At 33.5% G+C, this 22,686-nt stretch overlaps 1 protein-coding gene across 2 annotated transcripts in view; it reads left to right on the forward strand.

The window, feature by feature from the left end:
• Positions 1-444: 444 nt before the first annotated feature.
• The window catches only part of LOC122402936 (NACHT domain- and WD repeat-containing protein 1), a 28,732-nt gene continuing 6,490 nt past the window's right edge, over positions 445-22,686 (forward strand). The window contains exons 1-14 of one of the 2 annotated variants that reach the window (XM_043406137.1): positions 445-770; positions 5,151-5,879; positions 9,679-9,851; positions 11,683-11,762; positions 13,622-13,744; positions 13,855-13,997; positions 16,193-16,350; positions 16,420-16,809; positions 16,876-17,286; positions 17,657-18,003; positions 18,085-18,615; positions 18,727-18,967; positions 20,005-20,188; positions 21,341-21,815. In XM_043406137.1, coding sequence (XP_043262072.1) covers positions 9,743-9,851; positions 11,683-11,762; positions 13,622-13,744; positions 13,855-13,997; positions 16,193-16,350; positions 16,420-16,809; positions 16,876-17,286; positions 17,657-18,003; positions 18,085-18,615; positions 18,727-18,967; positions 20,005-20,188; positions 21,341-21,815 — 3,192 coding nt within the window. In that variant the 5' untranslated portion in view covers positions 445-770; positions 5,151-5,879; positions 9,679-9,742. Of the gene's footprint in view, positions 771-5,150; positions 5,880-9,678; positions 9,852-11,682; positions 11,763-12,538; positions 12,741-13,621; positions 13,745-13,854; positions 13,998-16,192; positions 16,351-16,419; positions 16,810-16,875; positions 17,287-17,656; positions 18,004-18,084; positions 18,616-18,726; positions 18,968-20,004; positions 20,189-21,340; positions 21,816-22,686 lie in introns of those variants that run through there. The other variant, XM_043406138.1, reaches the window with a different exon arrangement.

Consider the following 22,686-nt stretch of genomic DNA (forward strand, 5'->3'; position numbering starts at 1 on the left):
ATCAATCGCTTCTGTATGATCCAGCTCGCCACGGACGAGCCTAATAAACTTTTCGATCAAAAGAATAACTGGAACAGTGTTATACAAGTAGGCGTGCCATACTCCTTCATCCTTGTTTTCTTTAGGTTTTCAATTTTAAAAATTATTTCTTTATATTAATATTTTATTTTAGTTTTGCTTAAGTCAAATGAGATCAATTGGTCATCTCAAATGGGCTTAAAAACCTATTGCAAACAGGATTAAAGATTTAGTCAATGGACGTTTTAATTTCACGAAATACAAAAAAGAAAGGGAATTTTCTTTGTGGTATTTGAACTTAGCTCCACAGTATAGAATTTTTCGTACTCCCAATTATCGATTTTACCCTTTAACAAAGCTTGTAAATGTTAAGTTGAATACTAAGTTTCTAACCCCCCTCATGATACTTAAAGAGGGTGTTGATAAATGTCGAAAGTATTGATTACGTAGGTTTCACGAAAATCGTGGTAATCCTAAGAATAAAATCTGACACCCCATGAAATTGGAGGGTGAATCTGTGGAGCTCGTACCACGCATCGTAAATTTCGTCCTAATGTCCTGTGTGTCGCGCGTGGTTCGCGAGTCTTCTCCCAGGTGGCGCTGCGTCAACCTGTTCCCAGGTGAAGCGGATCAATGCGCATGTGTGTCGACCTATCGCCCGACTCGAGCCACGCTCGGGCCTCTGTGTCAGCAGTAGTGCGGCGCCCGTGTTGAGGGTCGGTGTTTTTCGTCTCAGTCAAAGCGACAGACCGGTGAGCGCCTATTTAATTCTCATTTTAGACCCTCTATTCCAGCCTGCCGGATCGCTTTGCCTCGAATTTCATTTGATCCCGCGTTCCACTGTCCCCCATCCCCGCGTTTCTCGTCCGCTTCCACGGATGCTGCGAACTATTGTCTCGAAAAAATTGAGATTAGGTGTTTTTTATTTTTTTTTTGAGACTCCCTTAGCTCGATAAACATACCCCCACTCCGACCGCCATTTTGACTCGTCCTTACCGATCGATAGGAACGGGATAATTGGAAATATTACCGACACGGCGTGCTCTGCTCCCTGACACGACGAATTAAGAAAAATAATTATTCTCGCTTATCGATAGAAAGGTGGCGCTTCGATTCTGCGTTTGGGCGAATCGATCCACCGTTTTTATATCCTTTTTTCCCCTTCGTCGTTCGCTCCCTTATCGCTGTTTACTATTTAAATACGATAAACGCCCGTTTACACGGTAAATCGCCACGGAAGGATAAAATATAGATTTCGATCAGGCTCACGGGCTAATTATTTTTTATCGCGAATTGTGCCGCTGGTTTCGCCGCTATCGAACGAAACTTCCGAAGTGGCGAAGTTCGATACAGAGCTAAATTTCAATTAGCAAATGGTACAGCTTGGATCAATATTTTTGAAAATGATATATTTTACTCGTTTCTGAATTACGTAGTATTTTAAATACAGTGAAAGACACTCTGTTTTGGTATTGTGGATTCGAAAAATGAAAATATTTTCTCTACAAATTTTAGTCAGCTCTGATTTGAGTGATGATAAACAAAGAATTCACATAATTCGGGGAAACTATTATTTACGATTTTGTAAACAATTTAATCAATAATTTAACTCAAAAATTTATGGATGTAATAAAATAAAAATTTTTCAGAACTCTCAGAACGATAAATTAATTTTATTATATACAAAAATGGTCGAATAACGTTTTGAAAAATTGTTGTACTCGGTTTTAGAGGGGAATTTTCAAAAGAAACCGAATGTTCTTATTTTTTCGTTCACCTCGCGTTTAATGGGTTACATGCTTATATCATTGTTATTGATTTTAGTTACTAGAATAATCTGCTTAATAATGCAGAATATTTAAGTGAAATCTCAAGACCCGTGTTGAGAACTTAAAAACCAGAGGTCAAGTGAAACAGTATAAATAAATAAAAGTTATTCCATCAAATTATTTCTGTATGTTTTGTTTTTTTTTGTTTCTTTGTTTTTAAGTCAAATGAAACAGTATATTTTTATAAATTTTCACATTAAAATTATTTCACTTCGACTTTTAAGGTTAGTTTCAAAATTGTATGTTTATTTGCAAATTTTTAATGATAACAATGAATAATTTTTGTTTGTTACTAAACTAGTAATAAACTAGTGTAATTCGTTAAAAATAGATTAAATTTACTGGTTATTGTAAACAACTTAAAATTGTATTTTTATTTGCAAATTTTTAATAATAATAATGAATAATTTTTGTTTGTTACTAAACTTGTAATAAACCAGTATAATTTGTTACAAATAGATTAAATTTACTGGTTATTGTAAATAACTTAAAATTGTATTTTTATTTGCAAATTTTTAATAATAATAATAAATAATTTTTGTTTGTTATTAAACTAGTAATAAACTAGTGTAATTTGCTGGTTTTTGTAAGTAACTTTTGCTCAAGATAATAGATTGCACTCCCTCCGTTCGTGTCACAGTTTGACGTTTCATCCAGTGACATTATCGAAGGGAATATAGCTTCTTCCCTCTCGATATTGTTTGCTCTTTGAGAAATGCACTGTTTCGCCACTATGGGCACGAAGAAACTTCGTAACCGGAGTTTACTGGATCGAACGAAACCTGGTTTCGTATAGTGCACTCAACGTCAGCGACAAGGACCAATCGTGGAACAGGCAGAACATCCATTTAACGAGGTCCTTTGGAAAATTTCGCAAGTCCATTAAAATTAAAGTGGATAAGACTGAACCTACGCGAAACGAGAACCAAAGGGGTGCAAAGGGGTGCAAAGGGGTTGCATTCGAGGAACAAAAGAAGATGAATAATTTTAAAACCTAGAGATCTGACTGAAATTTACGAAGAAAGTATTTTAAATAATACAATTTTTTATTTAATAATATCATTGAAAAATCATTAGATATAATTATTTTTTTTAAAGAAATTTGTTAAACTTCGATTTTCGTGAGTTTGGAAATTAGGGGTGCAAAGGGGGTTGCATTCGAGGAATAAAAGAAGATAAATTATTTAAAATCCTAAAATCATGGTTGAGAAATAATTTTTTTTCAATTTGGAAATTTAAACTTGATTTTTGTAAGTTTGGAAATTAAGGGTGCAAAGGGGGTTGTATTCGAGGAAAAAAAGAAGCTAAATTATTTAAAATCCCAAAATCATGGTTGAGAAACAATTTTCTTTGAATTTGTTATATTTACACTCGAGTTCCGTGAGTTTGGAAATTAGGGGGTGCAAAGGGGGTTGCATTCGAGGAAGAAAAGAAGATAAATTATTTAAAAACCCAAAATCATGGTTGAGAAATAATTTTTTTTTAATTTCTCAAATTTAAACTCGATTTTGGTGAATTTGAAAATTAGGGGTGCAAGGGGGTTGCATTTGAGGAACAAAAGAAGATAAATTATTTAAAATCCCAAAATCATGGATGGGAAACAATTTTCTTTGAATTTGTTAAATTTAAGCTCGATTTTTCTAAATTGGAAAATTAGGGGTGCAGGGGGGTTGCATTCGACGAAAAAAAGAAGATAAATTATTTAAAAACCGAAAATCAAAATCATGATTGAGAAATAATTTTTGTTAAATTTGTTAAAAAACTCGATTTCCGTGAGTTTGGAAATTAGGGGTGCAAGGGGGTTGCATTCGACGAACAAAAGAAGATAAATTATTTAAAAACCTAAAATCATGGTTGAGAAATAATTTTGTTTGAATTTATTAAATTTAAACTCGATTTCCGCGAGTTTGGAAATTAGGGGTGCAAAGGGGGTTGCATTCGACGAAAAAAAGAAGATAAATTATTTAAAAACCGAAAATCATGTTTGAGAAATAATGTTTCTTGAATTTGTTAAATTTAAACTCGATTTCCATAAGCTTGAAAATTAGGGGTGCAAGGGGGTTGCATTTGAGGAACAAAAGAAGATAAATTATTTAAAATCCCAAAATCATGGATGGGAAACAATTTTCTTTGAATTTGTTAAATTTAAGCTCGATTTTTCTAAATTGGAAAATTAGGGGTGCAGGGGGGTTGCATTCGACGGAAAAAAGAAGATAAATTATTTAAAAACCGAAAATCAAAATCATGATTGAGAAATAATTTTTGTTAAATTTGTTAAAAAACTCGATTTCCGTGAGTTTGGAAATTAGGGGTGCAAGGGGGTTGCATTCGACGAACAAAAGAAGATAAATTATTTAAAAACCTAAAATCATGGTTGAGAAATAATTTTGTTTGAATTTATTAAATTTAAACTCGATTTCCGCGAGTTTGGAAATTAGGGGTGCAAAGGGGGTTGCATTCGACGAAAAAATGAAGATAAATTATTTAAAAACTGAAAATCATGTTTGAGAAATAATGTTTCTTGAATTTGTTGAATTTAAACTCGATTTCCATAAGCTTGAAAATTAGGGGTGCAAGGGGGTTGCATTTGAGGAACAAAAGAAGATAAATTATTTAAAATCCCAAAATCATGGATGGGAAACAATTTTCTTTGAATTTGTTAAATTTAAACTCGATTTTTCTAAATTTGAAAATTAGGGGTGCAAGGGGGTTGCAATTTGAGGAATAAAAGAAGATGAATTATTTAAAAACCCAAAATCATGGTTGAGAAATTATTGTCTTTGAATTTGTTAAATTTAAGCTCGATTTTCCTAAATTTGAAAATTGGGGGTGCAAAGGGGTTGCATTCGACGAAAAAAAGAAGATAAATTATTTAAAAACCGAAAATCAAAATCATGGTTGAAAAATTATTTTTGTTGAATTTGTTAAATTTAAACTCGATTTTCCAAAATTTGAAAATTAGGGGTGCAAAGGGGTTGCATTCGTTGAATAAAAGAATATAAATTACTTAAAAACCCAGAATCAGAGCTGACTAAAAATATTTAAAATAATAAAATCACTGAAAAATCATGATTGCAAAATAATTTTTTTTAAATTTGTTAAATTTAAACTCGATTTCCGTGAGTTTGAAAATTCTGACGAATCTGCTACCCGTTAGAAATCTTCAGATTATTTTTAGAAGACGTTTGAAAGCACCATGTGGCGATACCAGATGTATTATAAGTACCAAAACGTTAGATCTCTCTGAGGGTCTGTTAATATTCGTTTACAGTATGATCTAGGAACTTAATCTTTATGTTGCAGATTCGCTAGAAAATTAAACAAATATGCGCGCGACATAGTCCGCAAGGGGGAAATTCGTCGTCAGAAGATGAGTGTCGTACGCGTTATTTGACCAGGACCATCAATCAGCAATACAAAAACTTGAGTACAAAGAATTAAAAAAAAAACAAAAAAAAAAGAAACAAAAAAGAAAATCGAAAAAAACGAAACTAACGAAAGGTACCACGAGGTAAAACGAGATATAAAAAAAAAAAGGAGAAAGGAGAAATTAAAGGAACAAAAAGACAAAAGTTCAAGGCGAGGACAATCTTCAAACCAATGTTACCTAACTAATTAATCGTCTATCGATTCCATCGTATTTCTATCGACGACTGAAATGTATATTCATCTATAAATGTATCGAGAGTTGATAACGAGAGATTATTATTGATTACTGTTAACGTTAAGGGTACTTTGCAAGTTTCGCGGGACAAAAAACAAGAACGATACAATCAATTTAAGAAACGATTATTATAACGAATACGGTTGGATACATTTAATAAAGTATATATACATATATATATATATATATATATAGATGTTAAATATATTGTAACTATATGAAAGCAGTTTGTGTCCATGGGGTCCGCGTTTAAAGAGATTATCGATCAAACGTACGTTTGTTTTTATTGTTAGAAATTTTAGGAGGAGATTATATATTGCACAGCGTGGCGAGAAGATTCGATTTGGAGGAATAACAAAAGATACGAGGTGATTATTATTGGCAGTATTGGAAAAATACAGTTATTTTAATTCCATTAATTTTATTATAATTATAGTAGCAGGATTATTTTCGTTCTGATATTTGTTGGATAATATTGTTTCCCAAGATAGTTTCAAATATGGTACTCTTTGGTTTAGGTTATTTTAATTTTATTAATTTTATTGTAATTGTATTAATATGATTATTTTAATTATAATATTTGTTGGTTTATATTGTTTTTTAAGATAGTTTCAAATATGGTACTCTTTGGTTTTCGTTATTTTAATTGTATTAATTCTATTATAATAGTATTAATACCATTTGTTTTTCTATTATAATTGTTTTAAATTTATTATAATAGTATTATTATTATTTCTTTTTCTATTACAATAGTCTTAATACTGTTTCTTTTTCTATTATAATAATATTAATTCTATTATAATAGTATTAATACAACTATTTTAATTCTAATATTTGTTTGATAATATCGTCCCTTAACACAATTTCAAATATGGCACTTTTTGGTTTTCGTTATTTTAATTGTATTAATGCTATTATAATTCTATTAATACAATCATATTAATTGTAATATTTGTTAGATAATATCCTTTTTTTTATTATTTTAATTCTATTAATTCTATTTTAATTGTATTAATTCTATTATAATGGTACTAATACTATTCCTTTTCCTATTAAAATAGTATTAATTCTATTTTAATTATATTAATTCTAATATAATCGTACTAATACTATTCCTTTTCCTATTATTATAGTATTAATATTATTTCTACTTCTATTATAATAATATTAATACTATTACTATTTCTATTATAATAGTACTAATTCTATTATTATAGTAATAATATTATTCCTTTTCCTATTACCCCATTTTTTCACCTCTTTCACTCGCACCGTTCACTCAACCGTCTCTACACTTTCACACCGGAAATGGAAGTCCTCCTTTTCCTATTACAATAGTATTAATACTATTTCTATTTCTATTATAGTAGTATTAATACAATTATTTTCATTCTAATATTTGTTGGATAATATTGTTTCTGAAGGTAATTCCTAATATCGTAATCTTCGATTTACGTTATTTTCATTTTATTAATTCTATTATAATTGTATTAATTATAATTCTTTTTGTATTATAACAGTATAAATTCTATTTCTATTATAATTATATTAATACTATTTCTATTTCTATTATAGTAGTATTAATACAATTATTTTCATTCTAATATTTGTTGGATAATATTGTTTCTGAAGATAATTCCTAATATCGTAATCTTTGATATACATTATTTTCATTTTATTAATTCTATTATAATAGTATTAATTCTAATATAATAGTGTTAATATTATTTCTGTTTCTATTATAATTGTATTAATACTATTTCTTTTTCTATTATAATAGTATCAATTCTATTATAATAGTCCTAATATTGTTTCTTTTTCTATTATAATAATATTAATTCTATTGTAATGGTATTAATTCTATTATAATTGTATTAATTCTATTTCTTTTTGTATTATAGCAGTATTAATTCTATTTCTATTATAGTAGAATTCATATAATTATTTTAATTCTAATATTTGTTTGATAATATCGTGTCCTAATACAATTTGAAATATGGTACACTTTGGTTTTCGTTATTTTAATTTTATTAAGTCTATTATAATAGCATTAATACTATTTCTTTTCCTATTATAATAGTATTAATACTGTTTCTATTTCTATTATAGTAGTATTAATACAATTATTTTCATTCTAATATTTGTTGGAGAATATTGTTTCTGAAGATAATTCCTAATATCGTAATCTTTGATTTACATTATTTTCATTTTATTAATTCTATTATAATTGTATTAATTCTAATATAATAGTGTTAATATTATATCTTTTTCTATTATAATTGTGTTAATACTATTTCTTTTTCTATTATAATAGTATCAATTCTATTATAATAGTCCTAATATTGTTTCTTTTTCTATTATAATAATATTAATTCTATTGTAATGGTATTAATTCTATTATAATTGTATTAATTCTATTTCTTTTTGTATTATAGCAGTATTAATTCTATTTCTATTATAGTAGAATTCATATAATTATTTTAATTCTAATATTTGTTTGATAATATCGTGTCCTAATACAATTTGAAATATGGTACACTTTGGTTTTCGTTATTTTAATTTTACTAAGTCTATTATAATAGCATTAATACTATTTCTTTTCCTATTATAATAGTATTAATACTGTTTCTATTTCTATTATAGTAGTATTAATACAATTATTTTCATTCTAATATTTGTTGGAGAATATTGTTTCTGAAGATAATTCCTAATATCGTAATCTTCGATTTACGTTATTTTCATTTTATTAATTCTATTATAATTGTATTAATTCTAATATAATAGTGTTAATATTATTTCTGTTTCTATTATAATAGTCTTAATACTGTTTTTTTCTATTATAATAGTCTTATTACTGTTTTTTTTCTATTATAATAATATTAATTCTATTATAACGGTATTAATTCTATTATAACTGTATTAATACTATTTCTTTTTCTATTGTAATAGTATTAATTCTATTATAATAGCATTAATACTATTTCTTTTTCTATTATAATATTATTAATTCTATTATAACTGTATTAATACAATTATTTTCATTCTAATATTTGTTGGATAATATTGTTTCTGAAGATAATTCCTAATATCGTAATCTTCGATTTACATTATTTTCATTTTATTAATTCTATTATAATTGTATTAATTCTAATATAATAGTGTTAATATTATTTCTGTTTCTATTATAATAGTATTAATACTTATTTTTTCTATTATAATAGTATTAATACTATTTTTTCTTCTATTATAATAGTCTTAATACTGTTTTTTTCTATTATAATAGTCTTATTACTGTTTTTTTTCTATTATAATAATATTAATTCTATTATAATAGTATTAATTCTATTATTATAGTATTAATATTATTTCTATTTCTATTATAATAATATTAATACTATTACTATTTCTATTATAACAGTATTAATTCTATTATTATAGTAATAATATTATTTATAATTCTATTATAATAGTATCAATTCTATTTCTTTTTCTATTATAATAGCATTAATTCTATTTCTTTTTCTATTTTAATTGTTTTAATTCTATTATAATAGTATTAATTCTATTTCATTTCCTATTATAATAGCATTAATTCTATTTCTTTTTCTATTATAATGGTATTAATTCTATTTCATTTCCTATTATAATAGCATTAATTCTATTTCTTTTTCTATTTTAATTGTATTGATTCTATTATAATTCTATTAATTCTAGTATAATAGTATTAATTATATTATAATTGTACTGATTCTATTTCTATTATAGTAGTATTAATACAGTTATTTTAATTCTAATATTTGTTTGATAATATCGTCTCTTAATACAATTTGAGATATAGTGGCCTTTGATTTCGGTTATTTTAATTGTATTAATTCTGTTATAATTGTTTTAACACAATTATTTTAATTCTAATAATTTGTTTAGATAATATCCTTTCTTAACACATTTTCAAATATGGTATTCTTTCTTTCTAATTACTTTAACAACACCATATAAAAATTAAAAATTTTAAACTAGTTTTGTACCCAAATATAAACTATCTTTATGATATATATATATTTGAATTTTAATTTTAAGTAAAAATGCTTAAATATATTTAGCTCTCTGCAGCTATACAATTCTACAGTAGCAACAATGAACTCATACCATTTAATTCTCACTGAATAGACTACAGAATATTCCCGTGTCGGAGGGAATACCATTTCGAGCTGTTAGCCTAAGCGTCCACGCAATGAATCTCGAAGTGGAGCTGATCGCGGGGGTGATCAAGGGCGAGCCACCCCCGAAAAGCCTGCCCGCCCCGAGGCTGATAAAAGTCTTCATCGCTGGAGAACGGAATGGTCTATTTAACAATACCTACTTAATATTATTGTTCGTGTGTGTTGGATGTTTTGTTAAATCGCGCAATTTGCATACACGCTTCCAAGCAACTCGCCAGCATCGATTCAAATATCCGTTGATTTGTTAACAAAGCAACTTTGGAAACTCCAAAAGTGATGAAATTTGTCTAAAAGTAGAGCAGTCCATCCATAACAAACCTAATTCCCGTTCCATAATTCAATTTCACAATGCAACTCAAAAAGAAGTTGAAACATTAATTATTTTCCTTATTTCTCAAATTAAAATAAAATTTCACAATTAAATAAAATCATTTTATTCGTCTGTGAAATAAATTATTCGCATGGGGGAGTAAACAGAAATATTTTCGATTTTTTCAGAAAAGGGAGGGGGTAAATCGAAAAATTTTTTTGGGCAATCTTTGAAACCTAAACGAGACGTGTAAATTTTGTTTAAACTTTTTTTCGATATCAGTTACCATTCTCGAGATAATCGAGGAGAAAGATAAGGGATGATTTCACCCCCTCAAAACTGAATTATGAAACAAACGAAAAATAGCTATGTTATGGTCCGGTCTACTTGTTGATTACACTAAACGATATATTCTTTGACAATCTTTAAACGCAAATAGAGATTATTTCTTAAGATATTAATAATAAATGTTGCTAATAACAACGAACTTAGAGCGCACAGTTTACTAATTATATTTTTACAAAGCTGAACGTGCAATTGTCTGATAACTTTTGCACGCCAAAATGAACTTGAAACGCTTTCTCTGTTATTTTATACATTATACAGGGTGAACCGTAATATATGGAACCCAATGACAAATCTAACATTTAGAAACAGTAAAATAGAACTATTTAGAACATTTCACAAGACTATATCTATCCTCTAAACACTATTTAACAATTCTTATTTATTAAAAAATAGGAATCGATAATAAAAAATTTATTGCATGGAATATTCTGTCAACAAAAAAAAAAAATAAATAATTTACAATTAGGTGCACGCTGTAAACTTGCTTTTGAGCACACTATAGTCCCGTTTTAAATGTATTTTAATTGTTTAAAGTACCAAGTAGTGCCTTGAAACATTTAAAGTTCCAATTGTTTATCTTAGAAATGAAAAATTTTACGTGGTTACCACATATCACGAAACACCCTGTATTGCGTTTGTGCACACGTGTATGTTTTCTGTGGATCGTTGGATCACGCTACTTCTTCGTTATGGCTGTCCAAACTATGTGTTCGTGAATTCTTTTCGATTTGTTTAGAAGTTCATTTCACTGCTTGCGTATTGGGGGCAACGAGTTCTGTGTTTTTGTATCTGTGTCTAGATCGTGTACGTGTGAGCAACGATCGCATCTGTATTCCGAATTATGTTCAATCGAATGATCTGTTGGATATTTAATAAATCAATTTGTTGATTATTTAATAAAGTCTTCTGCCCATTTACTCATTCTACCACCTATCTAGTCGTTTATTTATCCACACCATTATTGATTTACGTGTTTGTTACCTAAGTTCGCATATACAGGGTGTTTACGGTAAAGTTAATTTAGAACGGAATATTGTAAAGAATTTGTTAACAAATTGTAAACAAAGACACACGTTGTGGTTGCATTTGCGTTATTCTTTTTAACGAGACAACGTGTTTTTTTCTCAGTTTGACATTGTAGATGGCGTCGAGATCGATCGATGACCTTCGAGTGACCTCGAGTATTTTAAGTGCTCGAGCTCGTTCGAAGGTCACGTGACGGTAAACAAACGTGTAAATATGTTGTATATTTGCTCCCCACGGCGCCCAAAATTTTTCATCAAATATTTGCAGAGTTCGTGGAGGAAAGGAAACAATTATTGGAATTCGTTGGACCTGAACTGCAATCGATTTACGACGGCATGGGAATCGAGGTACGACAAAAGTCCAATTTAAAAAGCATCGAAACTAAATCACGATTACATTGTCGATATATCAGGTGTACGAATGAATAATCCAATTTTTTCAGCCACATTCAATTTTAAAGAAAAGTGAATTTAATTGTACAAATCAAAGTATTCACTTTCTATAACTTTAAGCCATCTTTCAGGCAGCTGATGAACTCCATCTTGGAAGAATTTTACGTTTTTGGCCCCGATAAAGTCAATTTTCGGATCTTATTCACTGATTGGAGGTTACATAGACCAGGAACGGGTGATAATCGGATGGAGCGATGTCTGGTGAATATACCAGGTGCTTCTAGACGTCCCAAGACTCATTATGGTGTCTTTTGTATGGGGGAGCAATATGTGGCCAGGCGTTGTCACGCAACAATTTCATTGGGCGTTCTCCTTTGCCAGAATACGTTGCGTACGTTGAGAACGACGTTGCTAGCAGTCCTCAGTAACTGTTTCACTAGGTTCCAACAGCTCGTAACAAACCACGCCTTTGATATCCCACCAAATGCAGAGAAGAACCTTCTTTCAGAAGCGATTGGGCTTTGCAACCGATGTTGACGCTTCAAATTGTCACAGAGTATCCACTTCTCATCGCCACGTAACAATTTTCCACAAGAAAGACTTTCGACGCTGCTTATTGTCATGAGAAAGACACGCTGCCACTCGTTGATCTTTGTTGGTTGCACTGAGTTCATGTGGAACCCATTTTCCTTCTTCTGGATCCTTCCCATCTCACGTGGGCGTTTGGAAATCGTTTGCTAGGTTATTCCCAACTGTTCTGCAAGTTCCTTTTGCATTTGTGCCGCATCCTCAGCGAGCAGGTGTTCCAAATCATCGTTCTCACACTTATAAGAGCCTCCAGGGCGTTGTTTTGTCGATCAGACTCAAATCACTGCTTTTAAACCACTCTGAACCAAAAGGTGCACACATCATACGATACAACACCTTCACCAAGTAAGGAACAAATCTATTCTCATGCTCTTGCAGCATTTTTCCCTTGTTGCAAGTCATAAAGAATGCAGTGTCGGTTATGCACCTTATTTGTTGCCACTTTTGACTCCATTGAAGTGAATACTTTTGAAGGTTATGTTGGGCCATTTGCTAAACTATCTTCTTAGTTTTAACTAGCTGTATGTCAACAGTATATGACCACAAACAAACAGGAAAATCTGTTGACTTTAACCCTTTGCACTCCCATGTCGAGTGTGATTCGACATCAATTTTTATCTCAGGAGCTCCTTCGTCGAGTCCCACTCGACATTTCTTCAAGTCCACACCAAAGAGATATCGCACGCTTGAAAATTACAAAACACAACAACAGTGTAAATAAAACAGATATTTTAACAAGTAAATTTCAAATAAAACACTTGAAGGCGTTTGGGAGCTGCTGGTAACAAAATTGAAATATAATTCGGAGTGCAAAGGGTTAAACTTGATTTTACAACTGCTCAAGATAATTTGGATCATTCGTTTGTACACCCGATAACTAGACTGCGGATCTTTATGCAAATTCACATTTTTATTGATAGAATTAATGAAACGGAAGCTTCGCAGAGGGCTGTCTCGACCCCTAAATATAATAATTCGTATCTTACTTTAAGTATTCCTTATATTTCTGCATATTAAATGCATTCTGTAGTTCTTCGAGGATTAAAATTTCCCATAAATGCATAAACATCCGCAGTCTACTGATAACTAATGAAATTGTATGATAATGCACGTTTTACAAGATTGGATATTATCAATTATTGGTGAATTCACGTTGATAATCTGGCAAATTTATTTGTTTATGTCACATACACGTGTAGATTGTTAACGAATGGTAAATTGTGTAGGTTCTCTTGGTGGACATGCAATATGCAACGAACGTGAATCCTGATAGAAACCCATACTTAGCTGAACATTTTTTTAACGAAATACATGCCGCTTATCAACACTCGAGGGGTTGTTTTCTACTAGTGAGTATGTAAAACTGTATGGAATAAAAAATAAATAAATAATCCCTTGTGAGGCATACACACGTGTGAGAAGTTACTGATGATTAAAAAATGAAATTTTTGTGTTTAAGCTGCTGGTTGGAGAAGAGTACAACGTTGGATGGCTGCCACCAGAATTGAGCACAGAAAGTTATGGAATCCTTTCTAGTCGTTGTTCCATGATGGAGGAGTATTACGAGTGCAATAACGATTGCTATGTCCTAAAGGCAGACAGGTAGTTACTTTTTTATTATGGTATTTTATGGAACCGTAATAAAAACGAAGGAGGCCAATAAAAAAGATAGTGGTCTATAAACGTGACGTAATTTCAAACACGAGGCTACTTTTAAGATACTTTGGTTTAAGAACGAACCAACTGAGATAGAAATAATAAACGTCGGTTTGATCAGAGTTTACTGCTTTCATAATTGAGGGGACAGGTAAAGGAAATAAGTATAAATTAAATTTAACCAAAGTATGTAGTATAATTATTTTGGACTTAAGTTTTATGTATTATTTATCTTTGTGGTAGATAGATTATTTAACGTGTATTTACATTTGTGGGGAAGTAAGGTATATTTAAGGAAAATGGTGGTTAATTGCTGGGGGATAAAACTAATTTTTCGGAGAAATTAAGAAGTTTCAAATTGTTTTGAAAAAATTATTTTTAGTTGCAAGGGTTAATTACAATCACTTTTGGTCATTACACATACTTCCGAAATCCTTCGCACTTTCGAGAAAAAAATTCAGGAAGGTGGAAAAATTTTTCGTCGAAATTACAAAATTTCAAATCGTGCTAAAAAAATTATTTTTAGTTAGGGGGGTCATTTATAATCATTTTTTTGTCATTATACATACTATCGAATTCCTACGCATTTTCGAGAAAAAAATTCAAGAATGTGGACCAATTTTTCGGCAAAATTGAAAAGTTTCAAATCGTTCTGAAAAAATTATTTTTAATTAGAACGGTCAATTACAATTATTTTTGGTGAATAGACATACCCCCGAAATCCTAACCCTTTTTGGAGAAAAAAATTCTTTACAGAAAATATACTGTTTGGCCAGAAGTTTTACCCTGAAAATTCATGCATATCTTTAAAACGCCATAACTCCTGAACGGATTGGAGGATTTTCATTTTTAAAAATGCAAACAACGCGTATTTTAATAGAGAATACGTACAAATTCTAAAAATATTCGAAAAGTGCGTCCTTAACCCCTTAAAATGAGAAAAACCCCAAAAAAGTGGTTCAATTTTCAAACGATCATAACTCCTATAATAGTGAATATATTTCAATGAAATTTTTTTCTGAAGTAGAGCTCATGGGTACCTACAAAAAAGTATTAAACAAGATTTTCGTACAACGTCAAACAAATTTAGTAAAAATCAGAAACGAATTTCTAGGAAAAGTCGATAGGGGTAATCCCCTTTTTCGGCGAAATTAAAAAATTTCAAATCGTTCTGGAAAAATTATTTTTAGCTAGGGGGGTCAATAACCATCATTTTTTGTCATTATACATACTATCGAATTCCTACGCATTTTCGAGAAAAAAATTCAAGAATGTGGACCAATTTTTCGGCAAAATTGAAAAGTTTCAAATCGTTCTGAAAAAATTATTTTTAATTAGAACGGTCAATTACAATTATTTTTGGTGAATAGACATACCCCCGAAATCCTAACCCTTTTTGGAGAAAAAAATTCTTTACAGAAAATATACTGTTTGGCCAGAAGTTTTACCCTGAAAATTCATGCATATCTTTAAAACGCCATAACTCCTGAACGGATTGGAGGATTTTCATTTTTAAAAATGCAAACAACGCGTATTTTAATAGAGAATACGTACAAATTCTAAAAATATTCGAAAAGTTCGTCCTTAACCCCTTACAATGAGAAAAACCCCAAAAAAGTGGTTCAATTTTCAAACGATCATAACTCCTATAATAGTGAATATATTTCAATGAAATTTTGTTCTGAAGTAGAGCTCATGGGTACCTACAAAAAAGTATTAAACAAGATTTTCGTACAACGTCAAACAAATTTAATAAAAATCAGAAACGAATTTCTAGGAAAAGTCGAGAAGGGTAATCCCCTTTTTCGGCGAAATTAAAAAATTTCAAATCGTTCTGGAAAAATTATTTTTAGCTAGGGGGGTCAATAACCATCATTTTTTGTCATTATACATACTATCGAATTCCTACGCATTTTCGAGAAAAAAAATCCTTACCGAAAATATAACGTCTGAAAAACCCCATAAAAATGGTCCAATTTCTCATTTTTATCGCCTCTTATGTAGATATAGTCCAATTATCCGCCATTGTATGAAATGGAATCTTAATATAGTTATACTACTTTAATTAAATTTAATTCGTACCTATTTCCCCTACCTGTCCTTAATTGTGTCCTCAACTGTATTTCATAAATAATTAACAGATTGAGGGCAGCGAGCGACAACTGGCAAAGCGAGGAGCCAGAAATGAGGGAAACGTTGAAAAAGGTCGCAGAATCCGTCGTCTCCGATAAATGTGATAACGAAGAAATCAGAAACATATTGAAGAGCTCTGCTGAGAGGCAGCTGGAGTACGCTATAAGTAAGCTACAATAATTATTCCAATCAACATTCCTTACAATATTCATCTAACATTGAAACCTCGTTTCAGATTTGGACGAAACGCGCGAGGGAATCGTGGCTGTGATACGTTCCTGGAAGGGCAAGAAGAACTCGAAGGCGGTGACGTCCCTGAAGTCGTTCATCTCCGACAATCTCCCGCCCGAGAACATAATCAACGTAGAAGTGGATCAGAAGTCGGGTGGGATCAACCCGGACAGAGTTCACAAGGGTTACCTGTCTCATCTCTGTCGTTTGGTGGTGAATCGGCTGCAGACCCTAGTCAACGCCTCCATCGAGGAGGATCCAGAGATAAAAAGCAAAAAGAAGATGGTGCAAGAGATTTACGCTGAGAGCCTGATGCACCTAGCCCTGTTAAGGGACATCAAACCCTGCGAGTGCAACGAAAACGTCGAGAGGATCAAGGAACTCCTGCATCTAGGTACGCAAATCACTGTTTTCACAATACACTTAACAAACTGATGCATTGAATGTGTTTACTCACCAGGTAAATCGCAGAAGCACAGACCAATACTGATAAAAGGGGGCAAGTACACTGAGAAAACCGCTCTGCTTTCGAGAATTTACACGGACGCCTCCTCCTGGTTGGATTGCACCACGTTCAGGGTGGTTCGACTCTGTGGAGCGACTCCTAGATCCGCCTATAGTTTAGAACTGCTCAGAGTGCTATGTCAACACATTGGTTTCCTCTCTGGGCTGTTGGATGGCAACCTTCCTAAAGACGCCTCGTTCGATCCCCTCTATTTGAACAACTGGTTCAGCCAGATCATGAGACGAATCGAGGAGGAACCGATGAAGGAACAGCTCCTGATCCTCATCGATGACCTCCATCGACTGCAGCCACTGGAGTGCAACATTGTCGCTGCCCTGTCGTGGCTGCCTTTGTATTTACCAGCAGGTGGGGCTGTAAATAATAATATTACTATAATAGAAATAGCTAGTAGACCTATATTTTACTTGGACTCAGAGAATCCCCCTAGTGGAGGTGTTTTGTGTCTAATATTCCTAGTAAAAGTAGCTTGTTCCTCATATTTGTGCTGTTAGGGTATTCTAGACAGCTCATTTGCCTATCATATAACTCCCAACAATGATTTGTCACCTTTTACAATAACTTTGACACAGAATCCCCCTAGTGGAGGGTATATTAGGGATGTTTTGTGTCTAATATTCCCATTAAAACTAGCTTATTCCCCACATTTGCGTTGTTAGGGTATTCTAGACAGCTCATTTGCCTAAAAGTAAAATGCAACGCTCCCATTGATTCTTAGGGGTCCATCTGGTGGTAACGACAGCTGTTCCCCCGGAATTACTGCGCCTGACCCCCGCACAAAAGGAAATACTGCGCAGCAACGAGGTTCTGGTGGAGCTACAGGACCCAGGAGTCGACTCTCACGAGACTGAGAACGTCTTCGACGCTTTGGAGGGTCTCATAGGCGAGAACGCTGCCAACCGAATTGGCGCCATCTTGGCTTGCACGGAGTACGGGCTCTCGGAGACGGAAGTCCTCGAGATGGTCATGCAAACCTCTGACGATGGTCCCTCGTTCCTCGAGGATGGACTCTTCAACTTCTCGACCTGGTGCTTGGTCAGAAGAGCGTTCGACAAAAGTTTGAGGGTAACCTCCAACCCATTATCTGAGACATAATTGTTAGAGATGGGATCAACTTGTTAAAGTTGTCAAATTCTATAAATAAAGGTTCGCGTGATGAGTGGGAGGCTGCTTTTCGGTTGGCGTCATACGATCCGCGACCTGGCTCGAAAGAAGTACTTCGTCAACCAGGAGACCTTGAAGAGCTACCACGGCGAGCTGGCGAACCTCTTCTTCTGGGAGGACTTCGACTTCAAGGACGACAAATCGTCGCCAGAAGTGGAGACGCCCAAGAAGGAGACGCCCTACCAGAGCAGACCAGTGTCTCAGGACATTGCTTACAATCTGAGACACGTCGAGGAGGCCTGGTTGCACCTTTTGCAAGCTGGCCACGTGGAGAAGCTGAAGAAACTGGCCGTCTGTGCTTTCGATTTCCTCCTGGCGGCTGTGCAAATGGTCTCTGTCAGCTACTTGAGATGTGTTCTTGAGCACTCGAGGAGGTACCTTCTCGAGAGGGACTTGGAGCTGGTTTATTACACTGTCAGGAAGTCCAGCGACATCTTGACGAGGGATCCCCTTCAGCTTGGAGCACAACTCATTTGTTGGCTGAGGCCTGTTGCAGAAGATGGCAGCGATTTGGTGAGAGACTGTTCACTCAGATTGTTTTTCATGGCTGTTAGGAAGTGAGAAAGTGAGGAGGAAGTGTATTTTGTTTATCTATGTATAAGAAACAAAATTTCTGTTTGAAAGGTTAGCAAAATGGTGACTGCAGCGATGGCCTGGTGCGATGGATACACTGCTCCCTTATTGGTCCCATTGAATGGGTGGCTTCAACCACCTTTACCCCTTCAAATTCGTAGTTTATCTTGCCCACAAGGGGTGAAACTCGTCGAAGCTGCTCCTTCCGGACAGCACGTTATCGTCGTCCCTGCCCAGGGAGACGCTCAGCTCTGGCACGTGATGTCTGGCCAGCTGGTTCACACTTTCTCTGGTACCTCTCTTACTGCATTAAGAAAACACTCGGTTAAGTGTACTTTAGTCCGCTATAATTGCGCTTTTAAAAACAATCGGCTCCGCAGTTCCTCATTTGCTTCTTCTCGATAGCTTAGATGTCGCTATATTCGAGTATACAGAGGTCCCCGGTTATCTGAAATGTTCTTACAAATTTGAAAGTTTTTAAAATTGAAATTGAATTGCACCGAAGACCACTGTACACGAGAAGCAATTGCAATTCAGACACTCGTATCATCGCAATATTCGAGTATACAAAGGTCCCCGGTTATCTGAAATGTCTTTCCAAACATCAGAATTTTTAAAATTGAAATCGAATCGACCGAGGATCACTGTAGACGAGAGGCAATTGCGATTCATATTCGAGTATACAAAGGTCCCCGGTTATCTGAAATGTTCTTACAAATTTGAAAGTTTTTAAAATTGAAATTGAATTGCACCGAAGACCACTGTACACGAGAAGCAATTGCAATTCAGACACTCGTATCATCGCAATATTCGAGTATACAAAGGTCCCCGGTTATCTGAAATGTCTTTCCAAACATCAGAATTTTTAAAATTGAAATCGAATCGACCGAGGACCACTGTAGACGAGAGGCAATTGCAATTCATATTCGAGTATACAAAGGTCCCCGGTTAACTGAAATGTCTTTCCAAACATCAAAATTTTTAAAATTGAAATTGAATTGCACCGAGGACCATTGTACATGTGAAGTAATTGCGATTCATATTCGAGTATACAAAGGTCCCCGGTTATCTGAAATGTGTTTGCAAAATTTTAAACTTTTTAAAAATGAAATCGAGTCGACCGAGGACCACTGTAGACAAGAAGCAATTGTAGTTCAGAGTATTTTGTTTGGCTATCTTAGAGAGCATCGTTCGCCAATTGTTTTCAAATAAATGTGCTTAAGCGTAGTTGCAGTTAAGCGAGCCTCCATTTGTTCTGTATCGTTGCTACCATCTACCTGCGTTCTGGCTTCCTTGTACGCTGTAACACCTTCTATAAAATCATTTCAGGACATTCGGGTCCAATCTCGTGCTTAGCTGTAACACAACACTCGCAGTATTTGCTGACAGGCTCCGAGGATACGTCGATTATAGTGTGGAACATGAAAACATTATCTATGTCATTGAAGATCCAAGAACACATCGCTCCTGTTTTGTGTTTGACTACTTCGCTCACGAATTTAGTGATTGTCAGGTTCACAATTTTATCGTATATCACTTTTTCGCGACCTTCTATCCGATCAGAACACGCTCTAAATTAGTACCAGAGTTGCGAACTAACCGTGTCGGACGTAAATGTTTAAATAATATGATTTGTTGTAACCCAAACTTTTTAAGAAATTTTTTCACGAACAAATGAGATTATTCAAATATTTACGTCGACTCGTGGGACGCCATTTTGTCCCGGTTGCAATTCTGGCTAGTACACAATTTTCAAGCGTGTAAAAATTGGCACGTTTAATTTTCACTTATTTTATATCGTTTATACTTTCAGATACTTTCGTAGCACTTTGTACACTCGAATCATTTCTTACTACAGAACACTATTGTATACACACTTTGGGACTAAACGAAAGTATATGCAGGGTGTCCAAAAAGGTTGGGACCAAACTTATGTCAAATAAATAAAAAAAAGATCGTATAAATTTGTGTAATAAATTATTGAGTATTAGTTGCAGTTTGATCGATCAAGTAACGTATATATAGGATCAGATGCTCGAGCACTTGCGAGAGAGCGTAGCCCTCTGCTGGCGAGCGCGGGAAGCGCCACCACGTGAATCTTTCAACGCTTATATCTTCTCAATAAAGCATTTTCAGACATAAGTTTATACGAACTTTTTTCATCTATTTGTCCTCAGTAACACGTAGTATAAGTTTGGAACCTTATTGAATACCTTGTATATACAGGGTGTTCTCTTGGGAAAAAAATTTTAAAGGAGGATTCTAGAGGCCAAAATAAGACGAAAATCAAGAATAGTTATTTTTTAATTGAGGCTTCGTTAAGAAGTTATTAACGTTTAAAGTTGAAGTGTGCAGCGCGCGCGATTCCCGTCTCACAGGCGCAACTTTAGACGTCAATAACTTTTTAACGAAGCCTCAATCAAAAAATTACTATTCTTCATTTTCGTCTTGTTTTGGCCTCTAGAGTTCCCCATTAAAATTTTTTCCAAGATGGTCGAACACCCTATATACTGTACAAATTTATTTCATCGTTAACGTTAATAGAGATTAAATAATTGCTGAAGAGTGTTATATTTTGGTCCCAAAGTGTATCTACAGTTTTTCTAACTAGTTTGAACCGCGGACCAGAATCGTCAACTAAATTCGAGTTTCTGTTTTCCTGTAGCGGCGGCGAAGATTCCAGGATCATCGTGACAAGCTTGCAGAACGGTGAGGTCCTGATCAGGGTCGATCACCATAGGGGACCAGTAAACTCGATCCGCGTGGATTCCGCTGGCGAGATCCTCGTGTCCGGTTCGTCGGACTGTACAGTTTGTTTGTGGTGCCTGAAGACGTTCACGATGTTGAAGAGCATCGGGTTACCATCGGCGGTGACGATGCTGGACGTGTCAGCGGATTCTGTGTTTCTGTTGGCGACCTGCGAGGACCAGAAGTTGTACCTGAGATCGTTGGCCACGGGGACCGAGATTCACACGTTGAGGGGCCACCAGGGGGTCGTAAAAAGCATTTGTCTGGCGCGAGACTGCAGAAGAGCGATCGCTGGTGGCACCAATGGCAAGGTTTCCGTGTTCGACATGCACAGTGGAAGATTGACGAGGACTCTGAACACCAACCCCTCGGCGGACGTTACGGCTGTTAAAGTAAGGACACGTTTCTTGCAAGGAAAGGACCACAATTTTACAAAGAGTCTTTGTTTAGTTGTTTATATTTGTGAAAGTATAGAGTATCTTAAGTGTGGTTCAATATTCAAACGACCATAAGTCATGTAATAGTGAGTATATTTTAATGAAATTTTTTTCTGAAGTAGAGCTCATGGATACCTACAAAAAAGTATTATACAACTTTTCTGTAAAACGTTAAACAAATTCAGTAAAAATCAAAAACGAATTTTCAAGAAAAGTCAAGAGGGGTAATCCCCTTTTTCGGCGAAATTAAAAAATTTCAAATCGATCTGGAAAAATTATTTTTAGCTAAGGGGGTTAATTACAATCATGTTTGGTGGTTAGACGTACCCCCGAAATTCTAACCATTTTCGAGAAAAAAATTCCTAAACGAAAATGTAATTTATGGCCAGAAATGATGCCCGAAAATTTCATGCGAATGTTCAAATCATCATAACTTCTGAACGGATTGGACGATTTTAAGGTTTCAAAGTGTAAACGACGCGTATTTTAGTGAAGAATATGTAGAAATTCCAAAAATATTCAAAAAGTTGATCTTTGACCCCGCAAAATTAGAAAAACTCCATAAAAATGGTTCAATGTTCAAACGACCATAATTCCTACAATAGTGAATATATTTCAATGAAATTTTGGGAGGAAATAGAGTTCATAGATACCTACAAAAAAGTATTAGAAAACTTTTTTGTAGGACGTCAATTGAATTTATTAAAAATCAAAAACTAATTTTTAAGAGAAATCGACAGCCTAAATGTTTCGACGAAAATGAAAAGTTTCAAATCGTGCTAAAAAAATTATTTCTAGCTAGGAGGGTCAATTACCATCATTTGTT

The sequence above is a fragment of the Colletes gigas genome, unplaced genomic scaffold, assembly GCF_013123115.1.
Source record: "Colletes gigas isolate AHSC1104 unplaced genomic scaffold, ASM1312311v1 Colletes_gigas_Sc00042, whole genome shotgun sequence".
Lineage (NCBI taxonomy): Eukaryota > Metazoa > Arthropoda > Insecta > Hymenoptera > Colletidae > Colletes > Colletes gigas.